This window comes from Rattus rattus, chromosome 3 (genome assembly GCF_011064425.1).
Source record: "Rattus rattus isolate New Zealand chromosome 3, Rrattus_CSIRO_v1, whole genome shotgun sequence".
In the NCBI taxonomy this organism is placed as follows: Eukaryota; Metazoa; Chordata; class Mammalia; order Rodentia; family Muridae; genus Rattus; species Rattus rattus.
Window position 1 is genome coordinate 195,600,927 of NC_046156.1, and position 13,954 is coordinate 195,614,880.

At 48.8% G+C, this 13,954-nt stretch overlaps 1 protein-coding gene across 1 annotated transcript in view; it reads right to left on the minus strand.

The window, feature by feature from the left end:
- Nucleotides 1-12,169, minus strand: part of Pik3r1 (phosphoinositide-3-kinase regulatory subunit 1) — an 84,660-nt gene extending 72,491 nt beyond the window's left edge. Inside the window, exons 1-2 of the mRNA XM_032898969.1 lie at nucleotides 11,943-12,169; nucleotides 1,291-2,002 (exon numbers count right to left, since the gene is read on the minus strand). Coding sequence (XP_032754860.1) covers nucleotides 1,291-1,624 — 334 coding nt within the window. The 5' untranslated portion in view covers nucleotides 1,625-2,002; nucleotides 11,943-12,169. The remainder of the gene's footprint in view (nucleotides 1-1,290; nucleotides 2,003-11,942) is intronic.
- Between the last annotated feature and the right edge of the window lie 1,785 nt (nucleotides 12,170-13,954).

The window sequence follows — 13,954 nt, forward strand, 5'->3', positions numbered from 1 at the left end:
TAACTTCATGTAACCTCAGTTCCAGGGATCTGATGCCCCGTGCTGCATCTACGCACACCTGGATGCCTCTGGTGCACATGTACACAGGCACACACACACATAAACATGAAATAAAAATAAGTAAATCTTCCAAAACCACAACAGAAAAAGAGAGGCGTCGGGTCAGAAAGCATGGTATTTGATGGAGGGAAAAAAATGACTTTTTTTATCTTCAGTCTGCTAAACCACCATATGAGAGAAACACAGTACTTAGTGCATGTGCCCGGAACACACGCACGCATTCAGAGCTCTTTGATTTGCATGCAAAAAAAAATGTTTTTGATCTTAGTATAGTTTTTAAAACTACATTACTTGTTACGATTAAATATAGTATAAAGGTCTCCAAGTATCCCTTTGGGGAGATGTTAGGTCTGTTCGTTGACTCAGACACTACATTCTCAGTCCTGTTGCCTAGTGCTAAAAGGGTAGCTCTCACCCTTGAAATCTGCCTCTTCGTTCTTAGTCACTCGTTCATCTGGGAAAGCCTTCCAGAAACCCCTTGTGCAGCCTGAGATTTGTCCAACAGAACAGACAGACACCAAAGTGGAGCATGAAGCTCTCCGCAGTAAGAAACCGAATAGAAGACGTCTACCAAGCTGTGCCCAGCCTGAGCGTGGGCTATCTATGGCATGAGGATTTTGAATGGAGGTGGTTTCCATTTAAGAGAAGCACCCCGTGAACCCGAGTTTCTCCTCAGGAAGGCCAGGCAGACTACAGCCATTGCTGCCACAGTGGTACTGCACTGCCCTTGTGGGAACAGAAAATCCTTTCCTTTTATGCTAACTCCAAGCCTAGAGAGGAAACCGAGAGGCCGATTCCGGGTTAGAAAAACAATGGTTTCTTCTCTGCTGAGCCCTGTGGTCACTTTAAGATGCTACATTTTTTCCATACAAACCGCACTGACATTACATATATTTATATTAGACCTACCCTTTGCTTTCCCAAAGCAAGAACAATCGTAAGAATTGTCCGTATGGGTTCATTCGATGGCCACTTCAGTAAGAGTGCTTAATGACACTCACAGAACAGGCTCTCAGAGACCATCTCCCAATATAGACGAACTCCCAACCACACAGAAGCAAACTTCTAGCCATGAAGGGACCAACCAAACTGTTACACTGTATACCAGTTCAGGTCGACTCGCCCAGAGGACTTAGGCCCAAAGATGACTAAGACCTTACCAATTAAAAAGTAAAAAAAATGAAACGGAATCAAAAGGTCATTAAGTAACCAAGCCCTCGTCACACTGACCTGGTTGCTCAGTGTCTGCTTCAGTTTTTGAAGAACCGGGTGCTACAGGAAGAGGTCGAGGGGGCCGTGGCTTAGGAGTGGGGGGTGAAATTCTTTTCCTTCCAATGTACTCAACGTAAGTTCCTGGAAAGTCTCCCCTCTCCCCAGTAGTTTCATTGTAACCATTTAACCAGCCAATATCTTCTGGCCGGGCTTCCTGGCCATCACTGAATCCAAGTGCCACTAAGGAGCCTTTATTCACAGTCAGGATGTCCCCCAAGTGTAGGTCGATGTCTTCCTCTCGTTCCTTTTTGTAGTCGTACAGCGCTCTGTACTGGTACCCCTCTGCACTCATGTCTGCAGCTCTGGTGCCCCGCTACAGAGAAGCCGGCTCACACACCGCAGTCCGAGTTTACGTCTTAAGGGAAAGTGAGTTCAGAGAACGGGCTAGAATCCCTAACAGGTGTCCGTCAGAGCACAAAGGACCACTATCCAAAGGTTTAAGAGAGGTGACTGGCCATCCGGGTGTCCATCTGTCCTCCATCAATGGTGTGACTGAAGACAGGGCTCTCCCTCTGCGCGCCACCGTCCTCCCACGTGTCCTCAGCAACTTGTCAACACCTTGACTTCAGGCTGACTCTCACAGCGAGGCCCAATCCTCTCTGACGTTCTTGTCACACTGTCCATCTGTCGTCTGATTTTACTGTCACACTCCACTCTCGGCTTCATTCACCTAGCAAAGCAAAAACAAGGCTTATGAATGAACGTCACACTTCGCCATCTGTGTGGATTTGAATTTCTACCCCCATTCAACAAGTACTTAATCAACTTGGCAGACGGCATACCCAGGCCCCAGAACGGTGTGCTACTGCTTGACACAGTATACAAAACCACAATTAGTAAGACAGTCCCTGCCTTCTAAGAACACTGGGCGGGACAGGGGTGGAAGGTGCTAGCATGTGGCAATGTTCCCAAGACAGGACTAGTACAGGAGGAACCATAACACTAGGTAGATGCCATACCGTATCGTAACAGACTCTGACACAAATTGCCATGGGGTTCAAGTGAGAGACCACATCCAATTGCAGGAATCTGCAGACAGAATGGAATGTGTGGCATGATTCTGGGTATGGGCGAGACCAAGCAAATGTCATATCAGAGAAAGAAGCACAGGCAGTCTCATCCATCACAAGACAAAGAGGGAGCAGTGAACCTGGACTGGGAAGACAAGAGGGCCACCTGAAATGCACACCAACGGGAAATGAAGTCTCCAAGTGTAAGTGAGCACTGCACGGACCCTGTGGAGAAGCTGCCCTCAATGCCCAGGAGGGAGGGATGTGGACAGGGAGAGAACGGGGTGAGGGCTCCTGAGAGACTACAGGCAGGAGCAGGTCCATAAAGGCGCATGTGGTATGAAGGGAGAAGGTGTGGAAGGTGAAGAATGCTCTCTGGAGGAAGCAATTCCTCACCAACCTTAGGCAAAGGAAGGTGAGGGGCCTGAGGGAGAGGCCTGAGGGCTCACAGGAAGTAAGCATGCACTGCAGGGGTGCTAGTGAGAGCCAAAAACTCTGGGTGAAATCAGGAGTATACCTGAGGCTTTGTAATTAGCTGCAAATGAAGTTGGACTGATTACAGTGGGATGAGAAAACCACGTGAGTGTACACACACACACACACACACACACACACACACACACACACACACACACACATGGGTGTGGGGGGGGGGTTGTGAGGGAGAAACAGAGACAGAGAGAGACAGAGAGCAGGGAAGGTAGAAATCCACACATACAAAAACACTGTGGTTCTGACAATCTGAGAAGGAAAGTCAAGGCTTAGTTAGATACAAAGTAAACCCTAAAAATAGGACTAAGCAAGAGCAGGTAAACACAGGGGATCCCCAGGTCAGGGGACCCCACACTTGGGAGGCTGAATTAAGGCCTGGTCATTCAGGCTTCTGCTCATCCAGGACTCAGTGTCTTTCTGAGATCCCAGACTTGCAGGCCAGTAATGAGGGTGATGAGTAGACTTCATTTCTTGAGCTAAGAAACAAAAGGAAGTAGCCACGCTTACTGCTACGGAAGTACTATGTAAAACAGGTTTGGTGGAGGCCACGGTAATGAAAACTATTTTCTTTTTATTGCCAAAGCAAACTGAGGGCAGAGCAATTGGTGAGCCAAAGCTAAGAGAACTTGGGAGTCATCGTGGACGACCAACAGGACAGCACGCAGTAGAGATCCAGGCTGGCGGCACTCCGCTTTATTTCCCAATGTTACCTTTACTAAACCCAAGCTAAAGGTTTCAGTTCACCAACTGCACAGTAAAGCAAATCAAGGAAAAACCAGCCACACAATCTCAGGGTGCCTCGTCAAAGGGACTTTTCTAAGTCTACGGAATGAAACACTTGAGAGGCTGAGTATTCCAGACACTCTTCAGGGTAGGAATCTTAAGAAGCGAAATCTAATCACAGATTAATTGTTATGTTGGCATTCAGAAGTGTGAAGTATTCAACTTCACATGGCTAAAGCCTCTTACCGTTATACAATAACACTCTAAAGAGGGCAGCATATTCAAAGGAAGTAAAAACAAACACTGGAAATCTTTGTGTAACAGACTATTAATCTGGGGTAGCACTCTACTTCGCATTTCAGGCATCAGAGGGGGAAAAAAAAAAATTAATGCAGCCAGTGGAGCATATGAGAAAAATAAGCTACATTACGTTTGAAGAAGGCCTCTCCTTTGAAAGATCCAGAATCAAATTAAATATTCATTGCATAAATTCACACAAAAATGTAGAACTAGCAAATCTCATTTTTTCTGTACTAATGTGCTCTGTACAAAAGAGACACAGAACTCCAAAGAACATGAAAATTTACATATCCCTAAATGCTTGGAAACCAGGCAATATGCCTAAGAATAATTTAATTCCTTCAAATCTGCCCTGAAATTTTTGTTAGCGTTTCCTGGCAATGGGTGTCTTTTGGGAAGGGGGATGTCCTAAATCAGTAGCCCGGGTAGATAGCTTTCTGCCAGCTGGTGCTGGGCACTTCCTCAATCTCAACCACCCAGAGGCCCAGTTTGGTGGGATTCTCAGTACAACAGGAAAGAAATGTCTCCAGCCCCCAGCAACAGAGTAACAAATCCCGGCGGGCGGCACACAGAACAACTAGGCATGTTCCACACAGGATGCACAGGCCTGCTCCCCACCTTCTCAGGGCCTTCTAAACCTGAGATCCCATTGAGTGTGCCTGGGGCTAAAGTCTTTACAGGGGGTGAAACCTGGGAGGAGGCTGATTAACTTTAGGAGTCCGGATTCTAGAGAAAACAATCCCCACCCCTAGAGGACCTTGAGGCTTCTGCAAATGCCTTGCCTCTGCCCCTATCAGAAGAATCTTAAGACCTCTGCAGGACTCTGGGTCTTAGTCTCTTATGACTCAGGGACTGCAAGGAGAGCATGCCTGTCTTCTCAGATGCCCCAAACACGGCCAGGAGGATCAATGCAGACAGACGGTTAAGGTTAGCAGTCAAGGTGAGCGATGACTCAGTGTCGGTGAAGTGCAGTAAAAATTGAGAGGGCGAAGACAAGTCATTTCTTTGGGTGGGGGCTTGATCATGTGGTGACAAGGTTCTGGGAGACCTTGGCTAGGCAGAGGAGGCAAGCCCTCCCCTCTGGCTGCACCCGGCACACTTTCTCCAGCACGCCATACCCATTTAAATGAGGCCGTTATCACAGCTATCACGTGACGCCTTACTGGGAGCTGCATCTCCATCAACCCAAGATAACCAGGGTACTACAGATATTCTCGCCGACCAGAGGACAAAGCCAAACATCTCCAGCCACTTTTAACACTACCGTGACTTACTTCTGGACTCCAGGGGCCAGCTGCCCCACAGTAGCAGTGTCCTGCCTACTGGGACTGGTCCCCCATGAGAATTTTGTAGACCTGCCTTCATCACAGCCACGCGGATGAGTGGGTCTGGCTCCCACACACCTGCACGGAAAAAAAGCCACAACAGCTGGGCAGCATGCCTGCAAAGTGCAGGGACCCAGCACCTAAACCATGCATGTGCGTCTCCGAAGCACTTCATTAAAATGCAACCTTGCCCAAGAAGTCCATAAATCAGTGACTAACAGGATCCTGAGCAAAGTGCTTCTGGATTCCTGCCTTTCTGTGTCCTACAAACTTCGCTCCTGCCACCTGTATCCCTCTTGGCCTCTCTGCCCACGTCACTCTCCCGGGCCTCCCATTGCACAAGTTCTAACGACTTAGCTCCTCCCTGGGGAGATCAGTGGAGCAGCTATCCAGAGCCACAAGGACTGCCACATCTAGAGGACTGGCAAGCTCTTCTTCAAATTGTCCCCAGGACGACGGGACACCCAGCAGCCTGAAGCATGTGAAAGTGCCCCTGTGGCCCTCCTGAAGTCAATTTGGAGTTCTGACAGAACAGATGCTTGCCCTTTCCTTAAATTATGCCTCCCATTCTCTTTAGATACAAACACCTGCCTGGTGAATATTTCCACCTGGATTCACAGGGTAAAGGTCATTAGCTATGTCATCAACATACTATTACTTTCAGAAAATCCAGGCAACTTTATGATAAAAGCTCTAAGCTGATAGAATATGGTATACCACACACACACACACACACACACACACACACACACACACACACACACACACACACCCCAAAGCATAATGGAATCCTGTGAACAAACTACAAAACTTATTTTTATACAAGGTCACATGCAACCGTCCATAATTTCCTTAAGAGGAATTATTTTGCTCCAGTTTTTTTTTAACCCTTTAATAGCTGTCTACAAGCCCACTCACTGAAAGTAAATTTTCTTTCTCTGGTTAACAAACTGAGAAATTCTCATTGACTCAAAGAAAATTGTGTCTGATGGCTTGACACATAGAAATCCATGACTCCTTAATGCGCGACGGCTTAGAAACGGATTCTCTCTTTTTTCAATCTTCTAACCTGCAGGCATGGCGGAAAAGGGCCAGACAAACTCTCCTCTGAAAGGCCCTCTGGTTTTGCTGACTTACTCTATCCACCTTTTACAAAGGACAGGATTCGAGAAACCCGATTGGAGAGCAGAAATAATGGTTATCTTCAAAGCCCATTTAAAATAAAAATCAAGGTAAAAAAAAAAAATTGTGCATTGCCATCTTGCGCTGAGATAAGTGGTATGACAGTGGGTGGCAGTAACCAGAGTGTCTATAGTGAAGACAAGGAGGACTCTGAGTGGGGTAGCCCACACCACTATATGTAATCCTTCCCCGTTTAATGGGCTAGCTCAGAGTTTCACACGAACATCCTACCTTGACTTATACAAGAATGGTTACTCGAAAATCTGTCTACCCTTCAAAATCCCGGAAGTTATGTTCTATAAACTGGTCCTAGTAAACACCATGTTTGTATACAGGGTAGTGGAGACGCCGAGGAACCTCAGTTAGAGGAGGACAGAAAAATGTTACAGGCATCTAATAGCTCAACTCATTTCCAAACCGACAAGCTAAGCCGAATATGCTACCTGCTGCCACACTTCAGGCTGGGTAGCAGTGTGGGTAAGCAGGGTGTGGAGGCTGTAATTCTTGCCTGCAAGCCCTATAGGGGTAGTGAGTACACACCCAGGTGACACAGTGGAGAGGGAGGGCTGTAAGCACACCAGGAAGAGCAGTGGTGAGAGCTACCCCAGGCCACCCCCAGCAGCCCTACTAGACTGAGAGGGTCATGATGGAGAGTGCCAGGACTAATAGCCATGATATTTTTATTAGCTAAGGAAGAGATCCACACCACCCGGAAGAGGTGTGCCTCCAGCAACACTACCGTATAGAGTGGGACTGAAAGGGGGTCATGGGGGGTTGGGGATTTAGCTCAGTGGTAGCAAGCGCAAGGCCCTGGGTTCGATCCCCAGCTCCGAAAAAAGAAGAAAAAAGAAAAGAAAAAAAGAGGGCCATGGGAGATGTGAACTGAGGGAACTGCCCTAAAGTGCTTCTTCTTGTGAGAAAGCAACGGTACTCTTTTAAATTCAGGGCAGGAAGGGTGAACTTGGAGTGGCAGCTAACAGCGACTGCCCTGGTCCATGCCTAGATATGTAACTATGGACAAGTCAAGTCGCCGTAACTTCCTCTTCTCCATCATCCTGTGAGGCCAGTCACCTGTACAGCCAAGAGGCAGACCTATCTATACCTTACCAGGTCATTATAAGGATTAAAGGCAATTATACTCACAAAAGCACATAGCACCGCGCTTCTCAGTACAAGCTTAGTACAATTAACCCTGACTCAGTGCTCGCCATGTGCCAGACACGGTCCTTGGGGCTTGATGTGAACCCTTACAACTACTCTAGTGTGACTCTCGGCCCCATTTTGCAGATGAGAAAACAAGCCAACTGAAAAGAGTGCCAGCAGTGACAGTCGGCTGAAGTTACGGCATTCCTGTAGCGCTCTTGGTAACAATAGGACTGCTAGGCAATATCGGCATGGAGTGTCACTGCCGTTTGCACAATGCAGATTTAAAACAGAAACAGACAGGTGCCTGCCAGGAATTTTCTCTTGCGCTGCCTTTCAGGGCTGCAAGCAGTTCTAAAAGAAGCCTGAAGCTACCTAAAATAAAACGCTGCTGTAAGTAGAGGCAGATGGAGCCTGCCTGTGTGTGGACTTAATCCAAGTCACTCTCTCCAGACCCAAGGTGGAAGGTGGCTCACGGGAGGTCAGGGGGTGTTGTGTGGGAGGGGGACAGAAGTGTGCCTGGTGGCAGGGCACAGGGTGGGAGTCACGAGGCTGTTGTCCAGTTGGGTTTCGTCGCTGCTCCCGGAGCTGCCCTCAAAGAGGAAAAGCTGAACACAGTCACGCAATGCCCGCAGAGAATGAAGGCGGCTGGTTCCTCTTGGGACAAGCCCAGTTGTCAAGGCCACAGAGGCACTCCAGGAGGAAGGCACCGGGCAAAGGCTGAACGGCTGGGTGGACAGCTTGCCTGTAACAACACCCACTGGTAGAGCCTCCTGACCCTTTGGCCAGGCTATGACTTCAACTCTCCCCCAGGTGATCATTAACCTGAGAACTATTTTGACTACAGGTGCTTTTAGGTATATATTTGATTTACTTTACGATATACAACGGAGGCAGAACCAAGTGACATTTACAGTCTCATTTTTTCTCTTCAGTAAGCTTGTACTACATGTATTACACATTTCTCCAGAAAATGGGGGAGGGGGAGGTTGGAGACTATCATGAGCCAAATGGACAAGCTATACGTTTTTACACGCTCAATCTTTCAGTTCATTTAGCTTGGTGTCCAAAAAAAAATGATGAAGCTTCGAAAACCAGAAAGTCATCTGTGAGTCGAGGGGCTCATTCATTGTATGTGTGACTATGCACTCAGTTTGTAGCAGTGTCTCACGTAGTCCACACTGGTCTTGAACTCTTGATGTAGTAGAACTTGACTTTGCACTCTTGAGCTGTTCTCCTCCACCTCTCAAGCCCTGTGCCACCAAACTCAACTGTCAGTTTTTTTTTTTTTAAAGACAGTTGTAAATTGTATCTTTTTTTAAAAAAGCACTCATTTATTGCAATTTTTAAAGTCTCATTTGTCTCCTCTCTAATGGAAATTTTTTTGGGGGGAGGGAGGTCGTGGTTTTGCCAATACTCTTATTGAAATCACTTGCCTTTATCAGAATGCTTGCTTTCCTGCCTTAGCTAGCAAAGCCCTGCCCACCATGCAAGGGGGGCTTTGTGCTTGACCTGTCTAATATGCCTAACAGACTGATAGGAGCTAATTTCTTCTGCATGTGTACACCTTATTCATGAGAGATTAAAAGTAAAAGCTCACATGCAAACATTGGCTCAGCTTGTATAGACAACCTGACCATAAAACCATTTTTCCCCAGTTGACTCACATTCACTATCTCCTTATCCAATAAAACACATTTTGCAAGTAAAAAATGCAAACACAGTAAAAGCTGGACCAGAATTGCTCCTATCTTAGCAAGTTCTGTGGATAATGTTCTCAAAGTGAATGCCTTTTACAACGCTTTACTGAACTACTTAGGGAAAAGGGGGCAGAAAGGAAATCTCAATCAATACAACAAACTCAAAGTCCCACAGTGTTCTCAGGAACCGTTTAAGGGTTCAAAGTCTGTGTAAGTTGAATAAACTTGAACTTAAGACTCGAAGCCTTTTCAGAGGTTAGCTTGAGAGGGGAAGAGAGACAAGAAAAGGCTAAAGGAGAAATGAATATGAACAAAATGTATAAAAATGTATATTGCGTGTATAAAAATGTTCCCCGAACCCACTGCTATATACAATTAATATATATTTAAGAAAAAAAAAGGGTAAGGGGTGTACCAATCAGGTTAGGTGTAATTAACATTTCCAAAAGATACCTGCACACCACCCACCACCATCAGCAGCCTAAGTACATATTTTCATAATGTGTTCGACTGCTCAGTTTTCCCAATCTAACTTTATACTAGAAATGTACCAAAGACACACACACACACAGAGAGAGAGAGAGAGAGAGAGAGAGAGAGAGAAGAAAGAGAGAGAGCAAGAGCAAGCACTAAAGAAAACAATAAATCAAGTCAGTGGGCAGTGAAAAACTGGTTTTTTTCTTTAACATGACTACAGCGCATCCCAGATGTGAAAAAGCAGAATGCTATCATAAAAACGCAAATAAAACAGTAGATAACAGCGTGCACATGGCGGCGTTGTGTTATGCAACTAGGAACAGGTCCCGGTGCAAGATGAAAGTTAAAAGCAAACTCCCACAACAGCCTGAGAGCCAGCATCAGCTCCATCCAACTTTCTTCAAATCATAAAAACTGACAGATTGCTATGGAAAAGTAGCGTGGCCTGCAACGGGCACTTAGCACTTAGAGGAAGGCAGCCAGCAGTGGTGAGGCACAGAACTTCTGCAAGGCAAGGAGCTCTCCCCCCCACCCCCCATTTAAACCTGCCTTTCAACCACGGGAGGCGCAAGAAAAACCAGGATCATTTTCTTGGTAATAAGCAAAAACACGTGTTTTCCAAAGTTTAAGCAACTTGTGTGCCTAAGAAAATGATCTGCTTGTGTGCAACTGGAGAGGGAGGGAGGGAGGGAGGAAGGAAGGGAGAGAGGGAGGGAGGGGGGAGAGAGAGAGAGAGAGAGAGAGAGAGAGAGAGAGAGAGAGAGAGAGAGAGAGAGAGCGAGCGCTCTTGCTCAGTGACAAAAGCTGCATGGACGTCTCACCTGTGCAAAAGGCCCTAACCTAAGTCCTAATGATATCTACTTTAGAAATCTACGAATCTGCTATCTGTGGCAGAAATAAACCCATCTGCCTACTACAAGCTTTCTCAGCTCATAATTTACCATCTTTCAAGTGCTCAACACGGAACACAAGCTAATGAAATATTAAGATAGGCTTGCACAAGGAGCCTAGGTCAATCAGCTTTGTGAGTAACCCTACCACCTAAAACTTGAAACTCGATCTCACTGAAATGACAATCTCATGCTACACTCAAAACCCGGAACTGCTTCATCCTTTCCTATTTCACACTGTCTGACAAAGGAAAAGAGAGGGAAAGAAAGGGGGGGAAATTAAGTCCTAAAATCATCAAACCCCGAAATAAAGCATAAATTCACACCAGTACAGCAATAGAACCTGCAGCTCCTTCAAGAATTAACGGTGGAAGTGAGACCTTTCCAGTATTACCAGCGCCGGGAGCAGAATTCCCCTGAATCCAGTGCCGGCACACAGCATTCAACATGTCACAGCCACTCCGCTCACACCCTTGCGTTATTGTGCGCGAAAGCTGGTTACCAAAATGCATTTCTGTACATGCGTGCCTGGCCAGAGCGTTTCTATTCTCTTTGTCTCGTGATCTGCCGGGCAGTTTCTGCCTTTGGGAAGGAAGTGGCTTGCAGACAATTCCCCCAGATATTTTAGCTCCGGCTTGCACGCGGGCCGGTTCTCCCTGGCCGGCAGCTTATTGCTGGGCAGGTCCTTCCAGGGTCGCCCCGCGTTAGGAAGAGCTGGATTTCCGGGCGGTGCCAGGATCCCACTCATTATGCCTCCAGCAACCTGCCCAAGCCCGGCGGGCGCCAGACGCCAAGCTAGAGCCCCAGCCACCGGCCGCCCCGAGGCGCACTTCCCCCACCCCGGAAGAGGAGGGAGGCAAACTTTGGAGGGCGGGGGCTGGGGGCGAGCTCCGGGGACCACTGTGGCCGGGCCCAGCCGGAGACCCCGGCTGCGACTGCCGGGCCTGGGAGGGTATGCCGCGCTAACGCAAAGGCAGCGTTCCAGGCGCCCTCCTCGCGCGCTCCCGGCTTCAGAAACCTGCAGGGCGATCGGAGACCCTCGGAAGCGTGAGGTGACGGAGGAGGAGGGGAGCCGGTGACCGCTGGCAACTCCGGGACAGAACGCGCCCGGCGACTAGCAGAGCCGGCCCGGGGTAGCACGGAGGAAATGAAAGCAGGAGGTGGCCGCGACCACACAGGCTGGTTACTGGCCCGAGAAGGCTTCCCAGTGGCCGGGAGATGCTGGCGACTAGGGGCTGGCAGCCGGCTCGCTTCCCCTTGAGTGGCTCGGCAGCAGAAGTGGCTGCTGGTGACAGGAAGAGCAGCGGCCGTGCGCGTTCGCACCGCTTCCCCCTCCCGGGCACACCGGGACCCGCCGCCGCCGCCTACCTCCGGGTCGGCTCGCTTCCTTCCTCTGCCCGGCCAGGGCTTCAGCGGCCTCTCAAGCTCCCAGCTCCCAGGTTCCTTCGATCCAGCTGCGACCGGCCGTTGCTTAGCTGTCCCGGTTCCTTGGCTGCACAGCCGTCCTCGCTGCTGCCGCTGCCGTTGCCGCTGCTTCCTCCAACTCGGCTCCAGCTGCTAGCTACTCCTCGCCCTGAGCCCGCAGCTCCAGCGCCTGGCGCCAGCCCCACCCCGAGCCCGCCCCTACGCCCCGCCCCCAGATACGCACCAATCAGCACCAGAGACCCCGCCCCCGGCGCCCGAGCCGCGCCCTCCGCCTCTGCCAGTCTCCGGGCGGGCTACAAGGGTCCAGTCGCTACGCTCCGTGCTGCGGACCCTATCCCGCCCCCCCGCTGCCCTGGCCTCCGCCCCCGGCACGGGGATGCCCCGGGCGACTGGACGGCTCGCCCTCCGCTACGGAGCGCTCTAACTCTGCGCGCTGGAGGCTGGCTCGGCTGCGGGGCGTCTCCCAGGCCCGAAGCTGGAAGTTCAAATGGGGATTGGGAGAGGTGGGAAATAAGTTCAGGCCTCCCTGGGGCCCGGCTTGCTGCCTGCGAGACCCTGCTTCTTTCGAATCCGCTAGAGCACAGTGGCTGGCTTCAGGAGGATGCAGATACTAGGGCTCGCCAAAGCGGGGAGGCCCTGTAATTCCTGGCCTCGCCTGCCCAGCTTCCCTAGTGGTCAGAAAAACCGCGCCACCCGGCGTGGCACTCCCGGGGTGAAGGAGGGGTGAAAGGGTGAGCTGGAGCAACGAGTGCCCGCAGCCTGCAGCCGCCTGGCACCGCTGCCTCCAGGAACCAAGGCGGGACCTAGAGGAGAAAGAGAGTTCTGTGAGGAGGACTCACCGGATGATCTCTGGCAGTCTTTGCAAGGCAGAGCCAATGTAGGTCATTGAGCCAGTCCACCGCCTTCTCATGCTTCCGATAGGCTGGAGAAGCTCAAATGAAGTCCATGGTTTCTTAAATGTAAAAATATAGATCCTTGGAGTAGAAACCACTATGGAAGCTGCTCAAGAAAAAAAGTGCTATTGACTAAGCTCCCCTTGATAAGGAAAGATGCCAGCCCATGTTTTGTCCTCATTAAAAACGTTCAGAACCTCATGGACTTTTAAAGATTTGCTCCCAAAACATGGTTTATTTTGTAGTTCAGTAACCTATAGCCACCCACCCTTCTTGCCCAAAAGTTCCCTTTCGCATCTATTCTCCAGTGTTCTGACAATACTTCTTTTCCTTAACCAAGTACTTAGTCTATTACCAAATTCTAAATTTGATAGTATATTACTGTGAGTTTTGGGAGTAGAGGAAGGGAAAATGAAATTCAGAGTTTATGTTTAGCAAATGCAATCAGGTTTAAAAGTGACTCCCATTCTAACCACAGAGATCTCAGCACACCATTGAGGTGTTAATGTTTCTGTTACTCTTGGTATCTATTAAAGACCAAAAAAAAAAGCAGTGCCACCCACATCACATTTAAGAATTGGCCTACCATTCAGGATGTGGTGACAAACACCTGTAATCCCAGTCCTTTGAAGCCGGGGCCATAGTCTCAAGTTCAAGCCAGCCCAGTCTTTATAGAATCTCTCTAAATATTATGCTAATTGGTGAAGGGAGATCCATCTTAACTGTGAGTAGAATCACTCCCTGGACAGGAAATTCTGTTCTGTTCGAATGAAAAAAGCAAAGTGAGTGCCATGCATGCAAGCATTTTCTGATCGAGGCCATAAGGTGACCAACTCATTCAAGTTCCGGTGGCCTTGACTTACCCACGATGGTAGACTACTCTGAACTTCGAGTTAAACGTTTTCTCCTCTAAGTTGCTTCAGTCAGAGTATTCAGTCATGGCAATTAGAACCCAAGATAGCAAGGTGCATTGTTCTTCGCAGTCTGTGAAACGATGAACCTCCTGGGAGAAGGCAATAGTGCTAAAGTCCTTGGACCCAATCCAAACCAAGAAGACTAAAG